Source organism: Telmatherina bonti (assembly GCF_933228915.1).
Source record: "Telmatherina bonti genome assembly, chromosome: 2".
Lineage (NCBI taxonomy): Eukaryota > Metazoa > Chordata > Actinopteri > Atheriniformes > Telmatherinidae > Telmatherina > Telmatherina bonti.
The window spans coordinates 37,334,918-37,361,479 of NC_136620.1; the positions used below are offsets into that span (position 1 = coordinate 37,334,918).

The following is a 26,562-nucleotide window of genomic DNA, read 5'->3' on the forward strand; positions in this document are numbered from 1 at the left end:
GGTTAAACACCGCCCTAGATCTTTATTATTCCCATGAAAAGCTATTTTTTTTTATCAGCTTGAAGTAATTGAAGCAGCAACAAAAATCTAGAATTTGCGATCAAGTAGTGGGGTCTATGCCATTGTCTTTTTTAGGGCCCGAATGTCCTGGCGGTGCCCCTGATCATGCTATTTTACCTGATGTCATCTAATGGGACACAACAGAACCTCTAGTTTTTGGAGTGTATAAATCCAGTGTTTTGACAGTGAATAATTTGATGAGGTTATTTGCTAAAGCGAAAAGCGGGTGTTCCGCTTTCATTATTCAACGTGATGAACTATAATGGAGCAAGTGACACCTGACAGAAGTTGATGCTGATACAGCGTTTTATTTTTAGCTCAGGGTATCTAAGTCATGGGTTTGAGTTGGAGCTCGTGATCAGAGCTGGATGCATCTGACTGAGTGTTGACACCTGCAGCCAGAGTTCATTGCCATGTTTCAGGATTAACCTCTGACATAAGACCAAGTGGCACAGTTGTGACACCAAGCTTCGATGTGCTCTCTTGTATCTACTCTGCATTTGCCTTGCAAAGTTTAAAGCTCTAGTTTGCAAGCCTTAAAGTGGTGTGGGGGGGGGGGGGGGGGGGGGGGGGGGGGGGGGGGGGGGGGGGGGGGGGGGGTTGTGTGAGCCTACAGTTGAAGGTGTGTTTCTTGTTTTAATTTCACCCTCAGATGCCTTGATTATGAAACAAAGTGGCATCACATCTCCTCTTATTAGTAAATGACTCGGGCTTGCACAGTGAAGTATGTGGTGGTGCAGTTATTCTTTCAGCTGAGTGGTTATCAGGTTGGCAGGCTGGAGCCATTTAAAAGCAGATCAGGGTTGAAAGAGGGTGGAGGCCTGTTAAAAGGAGTGTTTCTACATGTTGTGACAGTTTGGCTGAGAGATAACAATGCTGTCCGTCTGTACCTTTTTAATACAGCTCTGCTGAGTTTGTTCAGAACGACTCAACTTAGTTCAAATGTTTTGAGTAATAACCTGCTTTTCCACACAGGTATCATAGTAAAGATTGACCATGACAGAATTACAGTACATTTTGTAGCTTTGGTTCATGTTTGGCTGACTTTAAGGATTGTTTGTTTAAGGAAAAATGCTCACTTGGAGCGTTTTCCCTCTTTATTTTTTCATTAGACTGGTTTTCCTGGTTTACTTGACAGCTTTATGTATCATGTTACATCAGTTCTTCTGGTGTCTTGTTGTCTGGACCATTAACAAGAAAAATAAGCCAAAATTGTTGACGCTGAATTGGTTTAATTATTAGTTAGATGTTTTAGAGCAGCAGTCGTAGATCGCTAGATTGTCACCTTAAAATAAAAAAAAGAAGTATTGGATATTTTTTGAGGATTATTGCACTTTAAATAAGTCAGTTGCCTTTCTTAAATACAGCAACAATAAGGACTCATGCCTCCTGTCTGGTCATCCCAACTGATCACTTAGAAACCTTCCACGTTAAAGAAACGCCTCATGAATGGTGTTTGTGTGTGTGTGTGTGTGTATGAGCTGCCTGCACTTGAAACAAGCAATAATGCATCCAGAGTGCGTCAGCGAACAACTGGAGACCATGAATGAGTTAACTGAGCATGTAATCAGTCTGTATTCAGACCCATGGTGAAGGACACTTTGACCAGTGCCGGCAGGAAGCGAGCTTGCGAATGACAGAAGGAGGAGTGATGAGAGAGTAGCTGGTTTGGCGATAAATGTGTCGATTAAGAGAAAGAGGATGAGGAGTGAAGGAGGAGAGACAGACGAGAGAAAGGCTCTGTCATCTGGGAGGATAAAGGAAATGGGGGCAGCGCAGCTATTATTCTCTTTTTGACAAATGGATAGCGATAGATGGATGAAGATATTAATGCTTTTGGCCTGTTGGTTAGGTAGAGCAGTGGATGGAATTAGCAGGTCTGGGAAGAGGGAGGGCGTAGGAAAGATGAAGCTCCAGGGGGAATCAAATAGCAACCTGCTAATTGTGGATACACTGTGAGGGTGGGGTAGGTAGAGATTAGGAAAAAAAACAAGTAAAAAAGTTAAATATCTGAAGCTGCAAATGACACTTTTTCCCTCCATTCTGGTGCTTCACCTGAGTTTTTGCATTCATGCGTCCTATGGAGTCTGCGTGCTGTATTATTTTAGACACAGAGCACCGTTTCAGAGCTAAATGACCTCATCTGTCCAGATCCAGACCGAGACAGGACGTTAAATCACCAGGGATAGATGTGCGACACCTAAATGTGTCTTTTCCCGCTGGGTAAAATGGGCAGGCTTTGACAGATGTTTAATCCCCTTGCTTTTGAGTGATGGGTTGGTAATGCTGAATGAAGAGCGAGAGACTGGAAGCTGCAGCGGCTAAGTAGAGCGCCGCTTTAGGCTGTCTGAACGGGGGTCAGATTTAATGTACCCTTAGCTCAGCCTGAGTCCACCTGCTACTTAATGGTGTGTTAGGTGGGATATGATTTGTTTTGCACTGCGGGAATAAAACAAGTAAAGATACAAAAGATTCCAGTCATAAAGGCCTGGCTGTCTGCACCCCCACAGTTCAAGCATTTCCTGGGTGAATATAATAACTTCTGTTACAATTTTGTCCTTTTTGTGAAACTTTTTTTAGCAAGTTATCGTAAGAGGACTGAAACACCGAAACATTTTACAGATTATTTTAAGTACATTTCTGTTTTAGAAATATACAAAAATTCTGCACAAACTGTGTCCTTGGCCTGAAAGCTGCAAACATGTCTGTCAGAAAGCGTTGAGAATATTGAAATTTAGAATTCAGACGGCCACGTGATGATAGATGAGGGGATTTCACATGAACCTGTTACAGGCTGCACTTCCTCTACGCTGGGGAAATGTCTCTCTGCGTCTGATATGTCTCACCACTGCGGCTCAAACCCTAAAATCCCCAACTTTTGGTGTGTGTCGGTTGACTTTTGCAGATTTTATTGGGCGTTCTACTTGCATAAGAATTCACACAGCTTCCAGATCAGTCATCAAATGATTAATAAGAAAACAACACATGTATCCTTGCAATAAGACACAGTTTCAGGTGTGGTGTGGTTGGTTTTTGAGTTCATGGCTGCACATCGTACTGTTCTCATTCGCAATTCGCAGGTAAAAAGATCAACCTGTGATCATGTTATCACCCTGTGTACCAGGAAAGCTGCATTTGCTTTCACTATTTTAAGTCTGACGTCCTCTACATCGTGTTTAGTAACCACAATCCAAAATAAAAACACAAATATAGACTTGTATATTTATTTCTTCTTTATATATTAGGGGTGGAAAAATCGAATATCAGGATTTTTTGCTTTACAATTTTTTTTGTAAAACAAAATTGATTTTTTTTTCCAAATAAATAACAATAAAATTTTTTGTCATTTTTTGTTTTTATTGATTTTTTTTTTGTCTTCTTGGACGTTATAGCAGCAGAATGATGGTCTGACTACTGTGTTTTTTCCTAACTGAAATCAAGTAAAATGACAAGCAAAAAAAAAAGTTTTGCACATTTATTTTTTTGTTTTTAATCTACAATAATCAGCAATATCAAAGAATTGTGAGAATCGCAGCTTAAATCGAATCGGGACAAATGCATATCATCACAGCATCATTATATATATTCTGAAAGTCAAATGGAATAATCTCTTTGGAAGATCTAATAGCACCATGTTTGTATATCAGCCTCTTCCTGCTTGTAGCTCTGAATGCAGGCTGTGGTAACACTGTGGGATGGTGTTGCTAATTTAAGTCTTAGTCAGAGTATTATCTTATTTTTATGCCTTTTCCCTCCACGTGTATGTTTATCTAGATGTTCCTGATGGAGATTTTGCACCCTGCAATTCTTTTTCTCGTGTAGTCCTACAAACATGCACACATCATTGCACCACAGTCCTAACCCAGGTTGTGGTTTCCACTGCTGGAACCTTTTTTAGACGCGGCGCTGGTGAAAAAGAAGAATAGAAAAATGTCAAAAAAAGCTTTGACAGATGGGCAGGCGTCATCTGAAAGCAGTCACCTGCTCAGTAATCTTAAGCTACGCTGTCAGCGTGTCGCTCTGTTTGGAGTAGTCTGACTCTGCTGTTTATTTTTAGCTTCAAACTCGTCTGCAGTATTTCGCCGGTACCCTGTTTGGTTTATAGGCCTGATCTGAGAGCTGTCTTCCAGTTTCGGGTCTCAGGATCCCCCTGGGAAAATGCTGATCCCCATCTTGGTGCTGGCTACGTAAGCGCTCAGAAGAATACGGCTTTATTAAGAATCAATTTATTGTGCGTGGCACTGAAGTTGTTTCACAGCTACACAGATTTTTAAGAGCAGCCAATCAGCAATAAGTATAAAACAGCTTGTCTTACAAATTCAGCTTTTACTGTTCGTGTAAGTCAGACTCTTCCCAACACCTTACACTGAGCTAAATGACACCACGGTTCACATCAGCTGTTTCGCTAAACTAATATCCTTTGATTGACAGTGTTAGGTGCATCACTTATTCATAAACTGTTTTAAGTTTCCAGTCCTTTCAGTGAGGGAATCTACCTGGGTGTGGAGTCCTGAACTCTGAGTATCTGGAAATACGTTTTCCATTAAAGCAATTAAGCCGCTGATTTAGCAACAAGTTAAAAGATTAGTAATCATGCAATGGGCTTTTTTTTTCCCCACCGTGGCAGCAGGTACTTCAGGATTTGGGCATTGACATCTGCTTGTGCAAAGCTGCAGATTTGACTGTTTTGCTGTGTTAACACAGCTATATTGACAAGAGCATAGAATTGCATAAAGAAAAAATTTTGAACTTTTATTAGATGTTTTTATTCCTTTTAGAAACACATCTTTAGGGTTACGACCTTCGTTGACATTGAATTAAACATCCTTTCAAACTGTTATGGTTGCAAATAATTTCCACTGAATTGCATTACATGGTACATTTGTCTCCACTGCGCCTCAGTTTCTAACGGGAGCCAAAATCTACACAACACCGCTTTAATGAAGCTCGGTTCTGGCCTGGGGATCAGCATCCGGCCTCAGGCCGTTCTACCATGATGCTTCTCTGTGCTGCTGAGGTTTATTTACTCTTCTTCAGTCAATGCCAGCCCTTCATCACACTGTCTTCCCCTCTGCCTTCCCCGTCTGCCTTTCTCTCCTTAATTCTCACCCTCTCTCGGGATGCTGATGTGCAGCGACGTATGCGTGCATTGCTGCAGCCTGAGCTGGACCGCTGAACCGTACAGAGCAGAAAGCGTGGAACAGGCCCAGGGCAGCCTCCACTCACTATAAAAAATGTTCATAAACACAAGCTAGCACATAGGAGGAGAAGCTATATGCTGAGCAATACTTTACAAGCTGTGCCGCGCTGGTTTTCCAGTGCTTGCGTCATGAATCTTTGGAGAGCAACAGAGGAAGCAAAATAGTGAGAAAAAAAATAGGAATAAAAAGCAGAGCTGGAGGGTAGAGCCTAAACAAACATGTCCTCGTTTCCCCTCTCTGGCATCAGCCTCCCTGTTTGACTTTTGGCCGTGTTCGCTGCTTGTCATAAATTAGGAAGAGCGTAGCAGATTCCTCCGCTTTCTCAGTAGCGCATCTGAGCGAAAAGCCATCCACACCATAAAAAGCTCAGCTGTCATAGTTCAGAGGTGTTGATGACTTCAAGCGTCTCAGGAAGGCGACACCTAGAGCGAGTAGCTGACCTGGGGACAACCACGACTAGCAGTACTAGCAAAGCTGCATTTTTTATCAACATCAACGCCTCATCATGTTGCAGTACGGCCGTAGACCGGCTCTTATGTAAAGAACAGAGCCATTTACTCTTCAGTGAGCACTTTTCAGGCCGGAAGACGCAATACTGCATCACACTGTGCATGAAAGACATCAGCATGCATCATTGAAGTTGATGTAAGGTCCTTTTAGATGCCCTTTGAGGAGGTAAATAGCCTGGATACATGAACGAACATACACAGACACACCCTTCACTACTGTCTGGTACGATGCCACTCTTTCCTCCCGCTGAGGAAGCACCAGGAGAGGCTCTGAAGCGAACGTGATACCAGAATGACTCTGCAGTTTGCCTTTAGCTGAATATGCATAAGCAGATAAGTGAAGAATCCAAACACATGCGCGTCTGCATTAAGTACTTTCTGTTGCACTTGAGATGGGAGTCTTTTGCTAGGTGGGATTTTTTTTGTTATGTATTTATTTTCGCCCTTTTTTACTGATATGTTTGCGTGACTATGAGGTTTTCAGAAAGGCTGAGAACATTATGTGCTGTGTGACTATGATGCAACTATGATGAAACCAAACCTGGAGCTGTCTGCGCTGCTGGAGCCTCTCCACCCACTCAAATGGGTCCTGACCTGTTGAAAAGCTTGAACATGCTATTTTTTATTTTTTTTTAACAATGTCAGCTGCATGGATTTTGACATTTAACCAGCAGCCTCTGATAGGCAGGGTGTGGCACCAGCTCGGACACACGCTGCAGCTTATTTGCAAATGAAGTGGCCATATTTCAGAGATGCATTAGATCATATTGATTATCTTTTTTAATGCTTATATTATAAAGTTCTGTTCGGTGGAACTGCTCTGATGAGATCCATGTACGACCTTGTGTGTGTGTGTGAAGTGGCACCATGCTGTAACTGTGTTTACTCTTTCGTAACATTCTGGGCAGTCCTGCCCAGTGTGCACCACTGGTGCACACAACAGTGTGAGACAAAACAAAAAGCTGACAGGGAGGAAGGACGGTCCTGACGGGATGTTTCATTTCAAGGCAGGCTTTGCTGGCTCCTCATCCTCCTCATCCTCAGGCCTCTGAGCAGCCAGTGTTAAGTCAGAGCCGTGGACTGAAAGATCCCCTTGGCTAAATGTGTCCTTACATCAGCTACAAGAAGCTGGCCCACCCCCCCTGCAGCAGGATTTAGCGTTTCTGTCCACCCACACATCGTACTCGACGCTGCATGAAACATTTTTCTCTTGAATTAAAACTGTTTAATGTTTTTATTTACATAGTTATTAAGCTGGCAAGGCTCCTCTGCATGTTGTAAAGAGATGATTGTCCTAAACAACGTGGCGCAGTTGCAAAGGGGGCATTTTCTGTGTCAGTTAGCGTCCTCATTACCCCGCAGATGTCTAACGGTATTGATCAGCCTCAGTTTTGAGTCTGCTTTATGTCAAATTTCAACGAGTCATCAAAGTGATGATGACTGTGTATCGCTGGACATTGGCGTTACCTTCCTGAATCACTTCCATTTGATTCACAACAGCTGATTTTATATTGATTCATTTCCAGATATTTATGCAACAACATCAGTTTATCTTAACGATTAAAGAAGTTCTCAGAGTCTGTTTACATGAACATCAAAATCAGACAGCTGGAAGTAACCAGATTACTTTAATAATCTAACCTGAAGTGTCTAAATGCACTTGTGAAATATGATATTTGAAAGATCTTTGCTTTTCCCTGTCCATTATCACATTTACCCTGGGGTATGTACGTGCACGGTGATGTCACTTCCTGTTATTTCATAACATTGGGTGTTTATCGAACGCGACAGAACCAACACTTTCAGCGTTAGCTGCTAATGTGAGAGCTAATAAAATGCACAATAGTTGACATGTGGATGTAATCCAATGGTGGATGAAAAAATCTGAATTTGGCATAATGTCGGCGAGATAAGCGGCAGAGAGTTTCCAGTTGTGTGTTTACACGCTGAGATCTTCCCGAGGTTCGGAAAGTCACACAGTCGAGCTACTGTTGTCATGGGGAAAGTAAACGTTATAAAACTCTGAGATTATTTTTTTAAGTCCATATTGCATCAATTGCATTTGAATGGAGTAGAACCCTGTTCTACTATATAACAACATCAGCGCTCTGATTTATCCTCATGCTTTGTTAAATTCAATTCAACTTTCTTTATATAGCGTCAAATCATGACAATGCCATCTCAAGACGCTTTACAGACAGGAAAAAAAACATAATGAAAGCCAATTCATAATAGCCTATATAAGGAAACCAACAGATAGAGTTGGAGTATCTTTGTGTCATAAAAGTAGTTTTTCCTGCAACATGCTGCCACGAATTATACATTTCACGTTAAAAACATGCCCACAATATACATCTTGGAACATTTTTCTTTCAAGTAAATGTTACCAAACTCTTTCTAGAAATTGTCGTCATTGAAAATAAAAAGCTCATGAATAAAGTTAATCAGGACCAACATGACTTCCTTCATTTTAGTAATAAAAAGAAGATTTGCAGGGGTAAAATATACCAAAGAAATGGGAAGGGAAGCTTTGGAGGAGTGAAAATGTATTCCCCCTGGGGGACAAAAACCCAAAGGTGGTGGTGGGAGAGAGTGGAGGCAGAAGAGGAATGATATTGGAACAGAAGCAATATAAGATATTGAGATAAATGGGAAGTGGCGACATGGGTCAGGCAGCTAGATTAGAAACAGCAGAGGTCTGCAGTGGAGGGAGATTTAGCAGCAGGGGCCCTGGCTGGAGGTGGCACAGAGAGAAACACTTCAGAGGTGTGTGCAGGTCAGAAGGATAAGCCATAGAAACACGTCAGATACCTTCTGGATCCTGCACTTGTTCCTCTTTGATTCCCCAAACCTTAAAAGACTCGTTCGACCAGTGACGCTTGATTTGTCTCTGTGTGATATTTACCTGGCGTCGGCGCCATCAGCGAAAGATTAGCTGAGTGGTGGTCTGCTAAATCTACACGGAGCCTGTGGGCTACTAGCGGCGGTGTAAGCTAGCTAGGTTTGTCCTTGGTGGCTGAGGCTCGGCTGGGTCTCAACTATAATTGGATTAGAGATCTCGATGTTGCATGAGGCAAAGCAAGCTAAGTTTGCACACACACACGTGCATGTCAGGTTTATTGGAACTGTGGGTACTCTTCTTCGACAGTGTGTTTCCTAACCTCCTACCTGTTCAACAAGCATCACAACAAAGCCTAATTCAGCCTAAACTCAGCCTAACTTTGTATCTGTGTGCCGTGTCTACATTCCCCAGAAGTCACCATCATTTAGTGTCCTGCCAGACAAGAACACACTCTTTAAAAGCACACACACCTCATCTCAGTACTCCAGGCTGTTCTCCATCCACTGCCTCTCAGTTTCTCTAACTTTCTTCTCCATCTTGTTGTTTTCTTTATCCTAGACTCTAATCAATGACACACTCCTTCCCTTTGGCTGTTATATACTGGTGTGGGTGTGTAAATGTGCCTTTTCTTGTGTATGAGCAGATCAGCGTTTGTGTGCTTGCATGTGGATCGTCCCTTTGCCATGGATACCCACTCTAAATGGGATTACAAGAGTTGGGGCTAAACTCTCGCTGAGCGTGAAGGAGAAGGGAAAGAAATGGAGAAATTTGAGTGAAGGCAAATGGTTCCAGTCGTCACACTGAACATGATAGCTGAGACGATGAAGTTGTTCTATTTGGAGAGCAGCTCTTGACCTTTTTTTAACAGTGGACTTCCTCTTTGGCAGCTCTGGACAGGAAGTAGAAGCTGATGTAATGGGTGGTGGTCATCCTGATGGCCCTTTAACCTAGTGGTGTGCAGAGGCTGAACCTTTGCTTCCGATGCAGAGATCATACGTTAATGGGTCTCTACCAGTCATGCATTTTTATTCATAGAAGTGTTCATTCAATACACAGAAGGAGGTTAAATCCCAAGGTCGACATCATGAGTAAACATTTTCAGACAAAGGTCTTGAGGAAGCAAATTAAAACGAATGCCTTGAAAAGCTCTGCAGACAGATTTTAGGTGTCTGGTCTAAAACACAAACATGAAGCTGGAAAGAGGCTGGCATCATTTACTAAGGATGGGAACAGACCAAAGTTCATGATGATGTAAGGAGAGATGCTTCTTATCTGTTTCTATGCGCCTCCATGTGCGTGCAGTTGTGGTGGGAAATGAAACGGCAGCAAGGCAGTGATGGAACAGCCTTAACGGCTGACAAGCCAGCACCAGCAGCCATATGTTTCAGATGTGTTTGCTGACAACCCTCCCGCATGCATCTGATCTGCACAGATGGCCTGTACATCCCTTCAACTTGTGGGATAGGACGGACAGCATGTGGGCAGAGATAAAGGCGGAGAAGCAAGGCGTTGCCCGTTGTGGGTCATCTGTGGCATTGATGCAAAACACCCAAATCCACACCCAGCCTATCTAGTCCCAATTAAACCTGTCCCGCCTATCATCAAAAGAATATGTCATGAATTCCAGATTTACTTAGCAGTGATGAATCTCAGTCTCTGTACATTTTAAGTCTTTTGCTTATAGGTTTGACATCTGCAGAGCTGTTCCCACTTTGTTGTGGACGACCTGCTAAACACGAGGTTGAGTGTGTGCGAGGTGCTTCACATCTAAAAACGGATGTGGAGGAGGAGAGTTTGGCTTGGAATGAAGGCAAAGGGAGAGGAATGAGAGGGAGTTTGTGTTCAGGGTCGTCACATTTCCGCTGCTGGGTTAGGGTCGCTGTAAGGGAGCTGCCGTCAGGGCCCCCCCAGGAGCAACACAGAAGAGCTCATGGTTGGATACAAAAACATGACAGTACACATGGCAGTGTAGTTGACCCCTATAAGGCCTCTCATATCCTCATGAGGAAGTGTGTATGTCTAAACACACACCTCATAACATAAGTGCCTAAGTCATATTTTGGTAAAAGTGAGATGTTTTGTCAAACTGTACTCTCCTTATATTCCTAGTCATTGCATCTAAAACCTTAAAATAGGCAATTATGCTAAGAGGCTAACAAAATGCTAGCTCTTCTGTGTGCACTCTCCCATGCACATATATATTATACAGATGCATCATGCCTACACAGCAGCCAGACAGCGTTTCAATAATAGACTGTATATGAAATGCATATTTAGGGGCGTGTCCTTTTGATTGACAGGCACTCGACATCCTGGTTCAAGTCAAAAGAACTAGAACAGCTGCGGTTTTTAGCCGGTTAACAATGTGACTTACCTTTAGCCCGCTTACCTCCCAAGCTGGTTAGCTCCTGTTAACTCCGGGTTAGTTTGGTTAGCTTGTAGCTACAGAGAGCTTGGAGTTTGCTCGCTGTCAATCATCCACCATGACGCTCACAGCCCCCCTCTCAGCTCCATCTCTTTGCCCATATTTGTATTTTCCAGGTGAGACGACACGAATGCTTCTGCCAAGATGGCGATGGTAGTAAACCGCCTACCGAGCTTCAATTCAGCTCTTCAGAAACCTATGTGTGACATCACGGAGGCTCCGCCCATCCTTTTATATACAGTCTATGGTTGCAATCCCCTTGTCTCTTGTTTTGTAGTTGCAGAGCTGTTCAACGCGACGCTCTAAAAGCCTCCATCACCACTGGGCTCTTTTTTTTTCCGATTCAGTTTCCCACCCCTACTAAAACAGCAATAAATACAAATGTATAAGCTTAAAATCACTCCCAATAAATAGGTTTAAAAAAAACAATAATTTAATAAAATGAAATAAAAAGACAGAGGATCACACAAGTCACACGGTGTTAAAAGCCATAGGATAAGTGGGGGCATCACAGCAGGGAAATGTGTGAATTTAAGTCATCTCATCCATCTTTTCTCCCCAGTTTTTTCTCCACTTTGTCCTTTTCCCGGCGCTGTTGAACCCATGTAGCCAGTAGTTTTCCTCCTACTACAACACACTCACTCTGGAAGGTGGAGTGGTCTGAGTCGTATATCAGGGGGAGTGTAGAGACCAGAACGAGCTACCAGAGATTAGAGGTGAAAGGAGTTTGTTTCTGATTTATTACAGATCGTTAGCTGGTTAAATGAGGCTAAGTGAGCCAGCCAGCTCAGGGAGGTGAGATGGAAGAGATTAGCCTACATAAAGACCGATGGAGGGAGAAGATCTTTGAAGTGATTCAGTGACTCCTGACCTCCCGTCTTTTGCACGCTATTCCTCTTTACCTTCTCTCTGCAATTCTTCATGTCTGTCTGCAAAGAATGGCTGTTTATACATTGATGTTTGTGCTTCTTTGTCTGAGCTTGGTGGTTACCTGGAACCTTTCACGTTCTTCATTTTATAGACGTAACCGCATCAACGGAATAGTTGTAGTTCCTAAAAATGCAGGGATGATGTGTAAAGATAAAGAATATTTCATAGCACAGAGAAGTGTGTTGTAATTAAAACGCTTTCAAGACAGAGAGGATGCTATGCATCGTGGGGTTAAAAGCGACCTTGAACGTTCAGGTTAATGTTCTTCACAACTCCATTCAGACATCTCCACAGCGGTGACAGAGATGCAGTACACGTGTAGAATTCGCCATTTAGGTGAGAGTTGGCATCACAAAGTGGCTCACAGCGTTCCTCACAATCTGCGTTGAAGTTCTGAGAACTGCTTTTCTTTTGAGTGGCAGCTTTGATGGATAAAATCCATCCATCCATCCATCCATCCATCTTCTGCCGCTTATCCGGGGTCGGGTCGCGGGGGCAGCAGCCTAAGCAGGGAAGCCCAGACTTCCCTCTCCCCAGCCACATTTTCCAACTCTGTGGGGGGATCCCTAGGCGTTCCCAGGCCAGCCGAGAGATATAATCCCTCCAGCGTGTCCTGGGTCTTCCCCGGGGTCTCCTCCCAGAGGGACGTGCCTGGAACACCTCACCAGGGAGGTCCAGGAGGCATCCTAACCAGATGCCCGAGCCACCTCACCTGGTTCCTCTCTATGCAGAGGAGCAGCGGCTCTATTTTGAGCCCCTCGCGGATGACTGAGCTCCTCGCCCTATCTCTAAGGGAGAGCCCGGCCACCCTGCGGAGGAAACTCATTTCAGCCGCCTGTATACGAGATCTTGTTCTTTCGGTCACGACCCACAGCTCATGACCAGAGGTGACATAAAATCCTAATTTTAAAAAAAACAAAAAACAAAAACGCTGCCAGATATGAAATTAGAGCTGTAAAAAGTGCAGACCTAATTAACTCCACAAACGCAGCAATGATGGTTGTGGCACCATGTTAACGTGCAAAGTAATGTGAAACAGAGAAATAATGTGATTATGTGAAACGTAGATGCAGGGGACGGAAGCTGCAGAAAAAAACTTGTTTTACTTTCGGCTGCTTTGGCGCATGATGGGATCTAAATAAATTTAGTGTTTCTTAAATGTGGAAGATCTTATAGAACAAGTAATGTGCGCTTGCTTGTTCCAGTTTTTCCAAATAGACTATGCTTTCAGCTGTTTGTGTCAAACAGAAGGAGGTGGCCGAAGCTTGCAGCAAGATCAGAAATAACATCGCAACATGATGTGTGACAGGAAAAATCTCTGCGCTTCTTTTTTATTTCTATCTGGAACTGTAAGAGAGTCTGAATCTCTTCATCATCTGCCATCATCTGATTCCTCTGAAGACATTTAATGCTGCATCATCCCTGACTCTGCTGCAAAATGCTCCTGCTGTGCTGGAAATCCGCCCAGTACGCCGTTTTCTCTTCTCAGCCTTTGTAAGATGTGTCAGCTTGCACGTTTGTTTTGTGCATGTGTATGTGTGAGACATAAAGAGCGAGAGACGCTCTCCACATCCGTTTCCTCTCGTAGAGGAACAGTAGGTCAGCTTGGTCTGCTCTGGTGAGTTCATGTGTTGCTCAGGGCCAGAGAAGACGGAAGGAGGCAGAAATACTGTGTGCGCAGATGGTACGCTTCTCATAACCACCGGTGGTTTTAAGTAGCATGAATGATGTGGCCATCACTTCTCACGCTGAATGAGAAGGTGTGTGCGATCACTAGTAGAGTTACATCCTCCGCTTTTATGTTGAAATGTTTAAAGTGAGGTTTGGTGTTGTGTGAGAAAAGCACTTTCTCTTTGTAACTTTCCTTTTCTGGGTTTTCATGTTTTAGTTGTTATCTGGGCTCGCCTGCTTGTTTAACCAGGGTGTGAGGACGTTTGCGTGTTCATGTATACCTGCATCCATTCCTGTGTTTGCATATGGCCTCATGTCTGACTGTGTGTGAGATACAGCTTTATCACCCCCGTCATGTACTGTTGCATGTCATCCCTTCCTCCTTATTGTTCTGCCTCCGTGTGGGCTGGGAGTCGGGAGCGGGAGCTTGCAGGAAAGGGCTGTTTTCCTCACTCAGGATCCGGTTGGGCATCTGTCCCTCTTAACTGCACGTCTTTTTTTTTTTTTTTGTTTCCTTCGTCTTGCTTCGTCAACTTTTCCCCGCCTGTCCTGTCAGTGATAGTCAGTCAGCAGCTGAATGCACAAACTGAAGAAATGTGCAAAAAAAAAAAAAAAAAAGCTGAAAGCGAGTGATGAAATTAAGATGATTTAACTCCAGGCTGAGACAAAAGCCTCGAGCATGTGATACGTATGGTGGTTTTATTTAAAATCTTTTTTTAGAGATGTCTCGTCCAGCATCGTACGTCTGCTGGCTGCTGTGTTGAGCTGAATAAGTTTGCTTTGTCAAGAGGAGTTTTATTTTAGATGTAAAGCACCTCTTTATTTTTAATTTAGACCGTTGCTAAGTTCATGTATTAATGCCGGACCTGACAAGAGGGGTGAGAGGGGGAGAGAAGAAAAGAATCGAGTGAAGAGAAGGAAAATGAGATATACACCAGATAGTGTTACAACATCAGCTGTTCAGTCTAAGCAGGAAAAACCAGCTGCTTCACCAGAAAGGAAACAGGAAACCACCTGCAGCATCTTCAAGACAAACAAAGCCGACAATCATCAGGATCAAGAGAAAAATGTGATTAAACTGTAGTTGTTGGTGATTTAAACCTACAGGACGACGAGATCGGCTGGCATGTTGGCAAAAGCTGCAGGCGAGTTGGAGAAGAGTTGCATTAAAAGTTGCAGGATAGCAGATCATCAGGGCCTGACATGGACACCTCTGGTTTAGATGATGTTGCAGGATGACTCTTGATTAAAATCAATTCAATTCAGCTTTATTTGTTTAGCGCCAAAACAATGTTGTCTCAGGGTACTAGCAGACACATCACTTCAAGCCGATTCATAATATCCTGCCTAATAGAAATCAACTGATTGCATTGAATTACGACTTCAATCCAGTCCCCCATCCTGAGCATAAGGCGACAGTGGGACGGAAAAAACTCTTTTAGCAGGAAGAAAAAACCTCCGGCAGAACCCGGCTCAGGGAGAGCCGTCCACCTCGACTGGTTGGGGTGGAGAGGACAGGACTGACAGATCAACGTGTACAGCTGCACTTATTCAGGAAGACATCAACATATGTTATCATGGTGGTTCTAAAAGGTGCAGAATCAGTGCTCTAAATGTCAGGCTTGAAAACTGTCAAAATCTTAATAAATAAGGAGAATAAAGGTTTTTTTTTGCAGATTATTTGACAGCTGTTTAAAAAAAGCACCCTGATGCTGAAAATCAGCTTTTTATTTATTTATTTTTTACTTTTAAAGTGATGTTACAGCCCCCTGAAATGATCTCCCAGTCTGGGAAAAGCTAATTTAATTTAGACAATAGGTGCCCACACTTTTGCATGCTGCTGGACATCTTCTGGTACGTTTGTGTAAATTCCAGCTGTTACATACGGACTGGCAGCTGCAGACGTCGCGCTTCGGCGGTTGTTAGAACATGTGTCCGCCGTGTGGATTCGCTACCTGGCCAAAGTCTTTTCTGGCTTTAGCTGAGGCTAAACCAAAGATTCTCCCTTTGCTCAGTTTATGTTTTTTGTGGTATTTTAACACAAGCATGTTTTCATATTTGAAAATGTTTTGCAATGATTTCCGCTTAATTTTACCAGCTAGAAGAGCAGTCAGACTCTCCTGCTGTCAGGTTTCTTAAAGATGTGGCTGCAAAAAGTCTGATCTCTGTTTAGTGGAACTAAATAAAGAAAAATATGCTGAAGATTTTTGTCATTCTTTGAATTAATGAGACATTCAACGGAAGGATTAATAACAAAGACCTGTCTATGTTTTTCCACAGTTTCTTGTTGCCCAACACATGCATCTTTTTATTGTTTAAACCAGGTCTGATGTCCTGCAGATTTTACGGGCTTCCCTGCTGCAACACACCTGACTGAGATCAGTGGGTAACTCATTTAAGCGTGTTGCAGCAGGGAAACTTTTAAAACCAGCAGGGCATCGTCCCTGGAAGACCAAGGATTAAGGATTCCAGGTGTAATCCCTCCTTACTGTTCACGTTCAACCAGCTTCGTGCTTCTTGTTCTGTTCGCCACCTTTAACTGCAAGTTAACAAGCAGTTATGACTCAGTAACCAGTCTGATGGCACCAGTACAACTTAAACCATGAAGTAATGGTTTTAAGCTGAGACAAAACATTGACAATACCTCTTTATGCCACAAGAGGGCAGCACATATCTGCTGACTTCACTGTCCAGTGTACTGGAATGTGCTACTGGGGATAAGAAGGAAACAAACTGCTAGCAACTGGGAAATTTAGTCAGTTTTAACACTTCTGATGAGTGGATTATTTTCTAAGGAAGGATGAAGTAAACACTGTTTCCTCTGCACTCTGTTTTAGAGGAGAGGTGGGACAGAAGAAGGAAGATGAAAGGCAAACTGGTTGATGGCAGTGGAAGTGGAAATGGAGGCAAAAGTGTAGAGATGGAGGAAGAGGGGACAAAAACAGGAGGCAGTGATCCAGTGGGCATGAAATCAGATCCTCTTGTTGCATAATCAAGGGTTGCAGCCTTCCCAGTGTGCACTGGGCTCTGTCAGATCCTGTGTCACATGATTGTATCAAGCAGCTGCAGTATTAACCAGCAATACCAGTTTATCACCAGCCAAACACAGATGGATCAATAGTTCTGTTTTTTTTCCCCCACACTGATGCTGTTTTCCTTCAATGTGCATTTAATTGAATATGTTCTGATCTCATCAATTCAAGACAAATATGAAAGATTCCTCTGCTTTCTTTCCTTCGTGTACAATGTGTTTAACATACCAGCAATACCAGACATCGCGGAGGTGTTTTGTCCTGCCTCACGGCTTCCTAACTCATCATTTTCATGTTCGTGTATGTATGCAATCTGTCTTTACATCATTCATTCATCCATCACTGGATGCCAAAAGCAGACTGCATACCAGGACCTCCACCTCTGCCTGCGGGTGTCCTGCTCCGCCTGCCTCCTCGCTTCTCACCCTTTATGCAAATCAGAAAGAATGGGAAAGTAGAAACACTGGTCTTCTTCCTCCTGGTGCATTATTTCCAGATAACAGTAGGTGGCATCGTTGTCTCATCATCCTCACTTTGGTGTGAGTTGAATAATTAACCGGTACCTTAAAAACTAGTAGGAGGATTAATTATGCTTCAGCTGAATAAATGTAATCAGTTTGGCTTGATTAGATAAAGGTTTGCATGACAAATGGCTTCTTCGGGCTGGCGCTGGACTTTCTCTCATTGCCTGAGGGATGATAAATGTATGCTTAAGGTTGCATTTCACCTCCCACATCAGGTGGAATTTTAATTCCATTTTAATTTTGTTTAACTTTTAAGGTCCAGGAGACATTTGAGAAGATGTCAACATCATCGCTTCGTTCACTTTCACTCTTTTCCTGACTGATCACCTGAGACTCCAGACCATTTCACCGGCTCTGCGTTCAGTGACAGGGCATGCTGTGAAAGCTGCATTAAAGGGGGTGTCCTCTGTTTTACTGTATATATGGAGCCTCATGTGGCAGATGGATGCAGACAGGAGCGACTGCCTCCTGGCGTCTCTCAGCCTGCTCGTACATATAGGCCTTTTCATACTGCACCTCTTGGCTCGGCCCCAGCTTACATATACCTCTGGCTGTGCTCTGTGTGTGTGTGTGTGTGTGTTTGTTTGTGCTAAAACGTGTTTAGTGTGTACACATTTCTGGGAGAGAGCAGTGTAAATGTTCGTGCCGGGTTCTTAGCAGCCAAACCTAATGTACATTAAACTGCGTAATGTACTCCTGTTAGTGTTTTCATAAGATTGTTCTTGTCTTGGCGCAGCGGCAGGGGGGTGTTTATGTCCGTATCACCGCCGCCTGTTGTGGAGAACTTGGAATATGTAGTAGCTTATGCTCTCTAATGCCAGTCTTTCCTCTCCTACGTGCATTCAAGTTGCTGGAACCTCGGTGTGTGTGTTCATTTGTGTGTGTTTGTGCACTGCAGTCCAGTGTTTGCCTTGAAATGTATTCCTGGAAAGCCTGAGCGGGAGTGGAGGGGCCAGCCGCTCCACAGTCAATGATGACTGTTTTCTGGAAGCTTCTCTTTCATTTGGAACAAAGGAGAGAAACGAATGCAGACAGTTTGTGGGTGTTTTTATTTATTTATTTATTTTTTTAATCGTATCGTCCGTGTTAACAACCTGGCTGCTTCTATGACGCTGGAAAAACAAAACGGAAGGCATCTTGACTGACATCTTTAATGTCATTAGTATGCATGGACAGACGTTGACGTCATTCTCTCGCAGGACACTGAAGGAGTAGAAATGTCTGCAGAAATTAACTAGATGGGAAGCACTAGAGGGAGGTAGAAGAAAGTTAAAAGACTAAAGTTGGTTGGATAAAAGGGATGGAAAAGGAGCGAATTAAAACAAAAGGCAGTGATGGTGCAAGATGGAGAACAAGGAGGCGAACTGCACCATTAAAACTATACGCACTAATTGTACCTCCTGTAGTCTGCAGCCTTCAACCTCGTTTCCTTCCACTGGCTCTCTGCAGCAGACCTTTCAGTCTCATCCTCATTATCCGTGCTTCATCATCTTCCTCCTCCTCGCTGTTGCGTAACTGCAGTGACTGATGAACACCAGCAGCAGAGCCATTTATCAGCACTTCTTGTGCCAGGATGCATTTATCTTAATAAATGAGCTTTAGCCATGAAACTTACCCTGAATACTCACTTTCATGCTGCATCTCTCTCCCATGATGCAACGCTGTACAACCCAGTAGTGCTCCTAGACTTAACTGATTGTCTGGATTCATCATTTTTGTGCTTTTTATTGCTTGAATCCCTCAAGACTTATAAATGCAAAAAGTTAGTGAGACATTTTATTTCCCTGTTAAGGATAATTTGAGATGAACGTTTGCTCACGCGAGCAGTTTGAAGAAATGCATCATCCAGGATGAGAATCGCATTTCTGACCTCTGTCGCAAGTCTCCGTCCCAAAGCCTCCTCAACTGGCTGCTTCGGGAAAAACATACGCGATCTGAGACTTTGTGATCAAGCCCTCTGCAAAACATCCTCCCACTCTCCATCCATCTTTTCCTCCCTCCAACACCCTTTAACCCTCCGGCCATAAATCCTAACTTTACACAACAAGATCTCAGCTGTAGTTGGTGTAAACAAGCAGGTGGTGTAAATATGACACAGAGGAGTGGCTGGCTGTCTTCCCAGAGGACATGCATAGCAAAGAGGCCAGAGGGAGGCAGATTATCATGGTGATAAAGATAACCTGCTGGTGCTGTAAAGTCACTCCAGTGTCACCTTTATGTCTGCTCAAAGTCACCTGGAGTTATTCTGCTGGCCAGTTCTCCACATTTTAACATTCCTGCTGCAAGTTTTCATCATTGCTTCTGGTAGGTTTGTCAGAGGAGAAGCTAAAATACCACTTACTTTATATATTACCAGCATTCGACTTATTGTGGGCTGTTAGTGACTTGTTGATTTGAGGGTATGTTTAGCAACATGACTCAAAGTTTTAGATGGATTTTGATTGGTTAACTCAAAAATAATGCCCACTATTATGGAGAGATATTTGTTTCTTTATTATCCAATCAAATAAGTTAGGTTTGAAAACAAAAAAATGCTTTTTGAGGGCAAAACAAAATGGGAGACTTTTTTTTTTTTTTTTTTTTTTTTTTTTTTGTACAGATAGAAACAAATTAGGTTCCAATTAAAAAAAAATATATATATATTTGAGAAAGCATACTTCTCCAACTTCAATCAAAACTAATGTTTTAAGTCAAAAATGACAACCAGTGTGCATAAATATAAGTCCTCTTCTCTTCACAGTTAAAAACATTTGGTTACAAGTTGTAAAGTTTTGTTTGCAAATCAATCCTCTTTGTTTGCAAGTTCTAAAGTTTTGCTTGTGAATTTAGCTGCATTTGATGGGCGGGGCCTGCGCTGGTCCTCTTGCTGTCTTATAGCAAGAGAGAAATGTCTAGCATTGTATAGCAAGTCGATAGCCTGCTGGTCTTGACATCTATCCCAAAAGTTATCAATTGCACTACATATTGTTGGCCACAACCTGTCATACATTTACATTAATAACACAAGTAATGAATTATAACGTCTTGCAGCTCCAAGCACACCGATTAGCAGGGACATGGGTGTCTGATGGTCATGGCCTGAGTAGAGTTGCTTAACCAGTGAGTGAATTTCAAGGCGTGGCGTGTAAAACTTGGGGCTGTGATTTAAAGTGGGAGTTAAATGTGTTATTTATTATTCATTTATTCTTAGTGAGTAAGGCGTAGCTGGCGCAGGAGCCAGGTGAAACCAACCAATAGAAATTCTCCTCTCATTCACCAGCACAGGCCCCGCCCGTTAAATGCAGTAAAATTCGCAATCAAAACTTTATAACTTGTAACCAAATGTTTTTAACTGTAAAGTGAAGAGGACTTATTTTTAGGCACAATGGCTGTAATTTTTTTTTACTTACAAACATTAGTTTTGATTAAAGTTGGAGGAGTATGCTTTCTCAAATATATATATATATATATATATATATATATATATATATATATATATATATATATATATATATATATATATATATATAATTTTTTTTTTTTTTTAATTGGAACCTAATTTGTTTCTATCTCTACAACGATAATTTTATTCGCACTTTTTTTTTTTTTTTAACTGAAATTATTTTTGGTTTCAAATCTAACTTATTTGGATAATAAACAAATTTCTCTTCACCCCACTGTCATGTGAAAAAATGACTTGGTGGAAGTCTCTCTGGGTGAATCTAGTTAAACATCCTGCGCAACTTTGTCTATATAAAATGAAATGAAAGTCTGATAGTATCTTGACATGCCAAGTGTGTGTGTGTGTGTGTGTGTGTGTGTGTGTGTGTGTGTGTGTGTGTTTGCTTTGCAAACAGACACAACTTCGGATTTAAATGGCATTAATGAAGCCTCGCGCCTATTCTTAGCCTCAAATCTGTCTCACCCCACCGGTGTAGATAAGAGCCGTGTCGGGCTGCTGGTGTCTGCTTTGTCTGCAGTCCGTGGAAGGCTGTAGATGGGTTTTATATTTAGCTGCTCAGATAGGAAGCAGGAGAAACACGAGAGCCTCCTCAGAGCCTGAATAGAGAGGAGGAAGCCGGCGCGCGACGATCATCATTTTCCACGAGGGGCGGTTCGCGTTCATGGGTTTTTTATTTTTATTTTTTTCCAGCTTTTTCACGTGTTTCTGTCGCGGAGTGGAAGGGGTGTAGATGTGGGAAAGCTGACAGAAAGCTCGGCTGGGTTTTAGTGGGGAAAAAAGCAGATGAGACTCAGTCAGACTGGTAATTTCTCCGGCATCGCTTCAGTCAGACCACGTGTCCACGGCGCGTGCCTGCAGCGTGTACGTTCAGTAACCCTGCCCCACGGAAACTAAGCGAGGGGGGGCACAGGAGGAGGAGGAGGAGGAGGAGGTCTGAGGAGCAACGACAGAGAAGCGGAGTTGGAAGGAGGGAGAGAGGTCTGCAGAAAGCAGGAGAAGAAGAAGAAACAACTCCGGGTTATTCCACGTTTGTCCCGCAGCTGTTCCACTGAAACACGCAGTGGGCTTGTTTCTGCACACAGTGGGCTTGTTTCTGCTGAAACACGAGCTTAAAAAACCCTGAAACGACGTCAATTCTGGATTTCTTTATCCGCTTCTTGTCGCCCAGGATGAGGTTCAAGAGGAACGGCTCCTACACGTTAAATAGGTAAGAATGTGATGGTGTGTGTGTGTGAGAGAGAGAGAGAGAGAGATGGTGTGTGTGTGTGTGTGTGTGTGGAGGGTGACACATTCAGTCATCTATTGCTTAATTTCCTTTATTTCCATAAATTTATTTCTGCTCCTTTTTTTAAATTTTATTTTAAGGCCCTTTATAATCCTATTTCTAACTCTCCTGTTCTTGGACGACTTTCTGATCTCACATCCTCTCGAAGCCTCATTCAGAAACATTCGTGGACATGAATAAATGTGTATAATTTCCCAGGTTTTGGCATCTTTTAGAAGTTGATGGGACATGTGATCCCTTCAATGGGCTTCTCAGCTGTGTGTTACCATCTTGTGATTGTGAGTGTGTGTGTGTGTGTGTGTGTGTGTGTGTGGATCGGGAGAAACCTGTCTGTCTTGCTTTGAGGGGTTGGGCTCTTTGTTTTGTCTTCCCTTTTCCATTAAGGAAAAAAGAGTAAAACTATTTCAGCTTTTCTTGTAACTTGGTGTGTTTTCTTTTCTCATAACTTCTGGAAGGAGTATTTCCTGTTTACACACACTGGCAAGTCATGGAATCACTGGATTTCAATTATTCCTCATAATCTATTTATTTTCTCCCTTTTTTTTTTTAGAGTGTTTGTAGAAGAATTTGGATCACACAGTATTGCATGATGGGAAATAAACGGTGTTTGCACAGGGTAATGTCACAATGCAGACATCTAGACAAAACCCTAATTTATTCTTGATTTATTTCCAGTGAAATGGGTGCAGAGATTTTTTTGGAAAAAGAACCAATCACTGGTTCATCCTTTGACTCTGATCCGTTGTTTTAGGTTTTAATTATTAAAGGGTCTGTTTTATGATTTAAAAAAAAAAAAAAAATGAACAAACAACACTTTTTCTGAGCAATTTCAGGCTCAGAAAAAGCCTGAAATTGTTGGTGAAAAAGCAGCAAATGTCCAATTAAAATCTTTGAAAGTCCTCCAGAAAGCCTGGAAAACTGCAGCTTAAGATGCTTCGTAGGATAAAGAAGAACGTTTGGCTTCATTCATTCATTCATTCCTATTCCGAACCACTTAATCCAATTCAGGGTTGTGGGGAAGCTGGAGCCTATCCCAGCAGTCTTAGGGCGAAAGGCAGGGTACACCCTGGACAGCTCGCCAGTCCATCTCAGAGTTTGGCTTCTTATTTAGCATAAAAGCATTAATGATGATTCAAGATACATGATAAAAAAATATCCATAACGTCTCTCTGATGTTTTATATAAGGATGATCAGCCAGTTGCACCTTGGACAGAGATCTTTGGCGACCGTCTGTGAGAAGACAGATGGGAGAACGCTAGTTGGATATTTGACCCTCTTAATGGAAAAATCGGCAGATTTTACTACACTGTTTCTTTGCGGACCTGACATGCAGGCATAGTTGACGTGTTGCCACTGGCGATAAACCTCCTTGTCTTCTGCACAACCAACTTTCATCTCTACAGCAAACTTGTGGACTTTTGCTTCACCCCACTGTGTCCAAATTTAAACTTATTTCATTTATAATTGGAAATAATTCAAATGAATCCTGTTTTTTTTTTTTGTCTACTTTGTGGGATTTAGAGGTTATACGGCATCAAAACAACCTCCGAGAGCAAACCTGATGCCACTCAGCTGCTAACTTTTCATGGGACACCTGCGTCTTGGTGGTTCCTGGCCGTCTGCACTTATCTCCTTTAAGCTGACGTTGACGGTTTGGGTATTCAGTAAGATTAATAGACTTGTGTAAATCCACTATCATCTTCCTTTAAATGTGCTCTGAGCTTCGAGGATTTTCTCTGATTGTCACAGAGAAGCTAGTCACATGACCGCTAACGGGAAGCAAACAGGCCTCAACAAGTTGCGATATTTTAAGACTTTGATCCACTGAAATAACCATCTAAATGGGTTTGTGTTTGTGTAACAGCATGAATGATGTGCACTGCATTCCTCCTAACCCAGTTTCTGATGAAATGATTGTGACGGCCTCCGTTCTGAACCCTGTCACGAGTCAGGTTTGGCCCCCACCACCCACCCCAGCCCGGCGCTGTACTTTGTCTCTTCCTCCGTTGAGTTGAACATCCGGGTCATAAGTTCAAAAGAAAAATACTTTCTTTGTCTGTTTGCTTCCCACCAACCAAGTCACACGGCTTTCTTCGCTTCACCTCGTGTAAACCGCTGCTCCGGATGTCTCGCTTCTGTTGTTTGTCTGGATTTCATGATAAGGCCAAAATGTCTGAGGAAGTACGGACAAAAACACGCCGACTGAGACCCGCAAGAACCGCGACATATTGTTGAAAGTGACTAGTCATTTAATGAGAATTTCATTCCCAACACTTTTTCTTCCGGCCCTCCTCTTCCGCTTGTTACTGGGTACATCGCTTCCTGCTGCACTTGAGACACACACACACACACACCCTGATTCTCAGGTGCTGCAACACAAAGGGAGCTAATGGGTGCCAAGCGCTAATGCTGACTCCTCCGCACAGCTGAATGTGCGAGAATGATGGTATTTCTATGAAGCTCATCGTCCTGCTTATGTTTTCCGGTAGGAAAGTGGTGTCGTTGTCGCCCCCCCCACCCCAACACCCCCCTCCCAAACGTATCTGTGATCAGCAGAAGTGTCGGAGTCATGTGTGCATCAAGTTTTCCTTCACATCTGCATATGTGCAGGTGAGGTAGATCAGGTAATGAACAGTGAGAAAAAAAGAGGATTGTCAGATGGAGTTCCTGGTGATGGGCCTCCTGGGAGGAAGAGGAGGCAGTGGCGTAGGGGGAAAGGAGGAGGAGGGATGACGTCATGCGATGAAGAGGAGCCTCTCAGGGCTGCTGCAGCAGCAGCTAGGTAAAATCAGTGCAGCTGAATCCGGTGAGAATATTTAGCAGCTCTTACAGCTCAGAGCTTCTTTAACAATTCGGCGGTGGAATATGATCGACGCTGTTCACCTGCAGTCGTTGCATAACTGCACCCATCCGAAGGTGACTCCTGCGCTTGCCTGTGTTTCCGTCCTCCACGCAAGCTGTGTGTTTTTAAGAACAAACTATTTAATGGTGATCTTCAGAATCCAGCACCATCATTTGCTGTTGTAAAGTCCAGCAGCGTCTGCAGCAGCGCTCCATCATCCGTGCACTGCGGTCCTCACAGCGTTTGTTTCTTTGATCTGTAAGGAAGAAACGAGTGAAAAGCAGAAATAAAAGCGAAGAATTACCTTTATTTAATGATGCGGGGATGTCGCAAGGCCCATAAGTCACCCCGTGTCCTACACCTTGTTTGCCCGCACCATGGCTACAGCACTCTGCAGTGATTGGCTCGCTTCTGGGGGCTTGTCTCCTGACTAACCCCTCCCATATTGCACCTCCGCATCAGCTGTATGAATGAAGAGTCATGGTTATTGTATACATGCACAAACAAGTGCACGTCCTGTCTGCATGTTCCAAAAAAAACCAAAGTGCAGAAAGATGAAGAATGTCTTTGTTTGCTGATTAACTCTCCAGAGAGGTTCGACATGATTTGATATGGACTTTAGATTTAGTAAACTGTGTGTGTGTGTGTGTGTGTGTGTGTGTGTGTGTGTGTGTGTGTGTGTGTGTGTGTGTGTGTGTGTGTGTGTGTGTGTGTGTTTGGTCTGTGCAAGCAATGGGTGGAGATAGGATGTTTAGTCTGTATACAGATGGAAGATATGGCTGCATTCGCTCTGTTTCCCCTGCAGTCCACCCCGTACTGGCCAGCAGTCAGCAGTTTGTTTATGGGGCTCTGTTTGCCAAGCTAATCTTTCCGCCTTTCAAGTGGGAGCCGGCAAATGAAAGAGAGGGAGGGAGAGAGAGAGAGAGTGAGAGCGCGAGAGAGAGAGAGAGTGTGAAAGTGAGGCAGGCAGTTGCAGTAGTTGGTTAGAAGGGAGGAAGAGAAACACTCAGAAGTGCGTCTGCTTTTGTGAATGAGACTTCCAAAAAGTGTTTTGTCTTCCTGCGTGCATCGCTGCATCCGCCCACACGGGGGTTTTACATGGACGGCGGTTTGATCGGCCATACGGTCACAGAGCGCCGCGCTTGAGCCGTCATCTGTTTTCCCGGTGCACCTGTAACCTGTAGACGGGGAGGCGTCAAGGAGCAAAGGGCGCTGTGGGTCGGAGCATCGTCGCCTGCTGGATGGGGGTTCTTGTGTGCTGCGACTGCTTCTTCTACAGGTAGCTTCATGTTTTTCACCTCCTGACCTTTCATTCCTCTTCAGCGCTGTTAGACTTCAACTTTAAAGTTTTTTCCTTTTCGTTCTGCACCCTGCAACACCCCCCCCCCTCTCTCCCTCCGTTCGCTCTGTTATTGTGCTGCGGTTTGGAGGAGACATTTAAGGACAGTGCTGCTGTAGCAGTTGAGATTCTGCTGTAGTCAGAGACATGATGTATCTTGAACTGTGGGAGGAGGAGGAGGAGGAGGGAGTTGCGGACGCAGGGACAGTGATGGCACACAGCCATCCTCCTATAGCCGACCAGAGAGGAGCGTTACGTGCTCCTGGTTACTGGGTTTGTTTTGAGGGGAAGGTTGGAACTAACTGGAACGAAATGGAATGCGTCCAAAAGGCATCTAGTCGGTCAAGCTTGGCCAACTTTTCCTCTCGTCCTGCTCCGTGCCCCTTTTGGCAGTGCAGCACTGTTTGTTTGGGACACAGTGTTCCCTTATAAGGGGGTGGGAGTGTTTTCATTTGGAAA

General features: G+C 43.4%; 1 protein-coding gene across 2 annotated transcripts in view; it reads left to right on the forward strand.

Moving 5' to 3' along the window:
* The window catches only part of mob2a (MOB kinase activator 2a), a gene marked incomplete at its 5' end in the record, with an annotated part of 62,405 nt that overhangs the window by 4,841 nt on the left and 31,002 nt on the right, over positions 1-26,562 (forward strand). The window contains one exon of one of the 2 annotated variants that reach the window (XM_079247740.1): positions 25,924-26,043. The exons of the other annotated variant lie outside the window; for it this stretch is intronic. Coding sequence (XP_079103866.1) covers positions 26,006-26,043 — 38 coding nt within the window. Of the gene's footprint in view, positions 1-25,923; positions 26,044-26,562 lie in introns of those variants that run through there. 2 annotated transcript variants of the gene reach the window in all.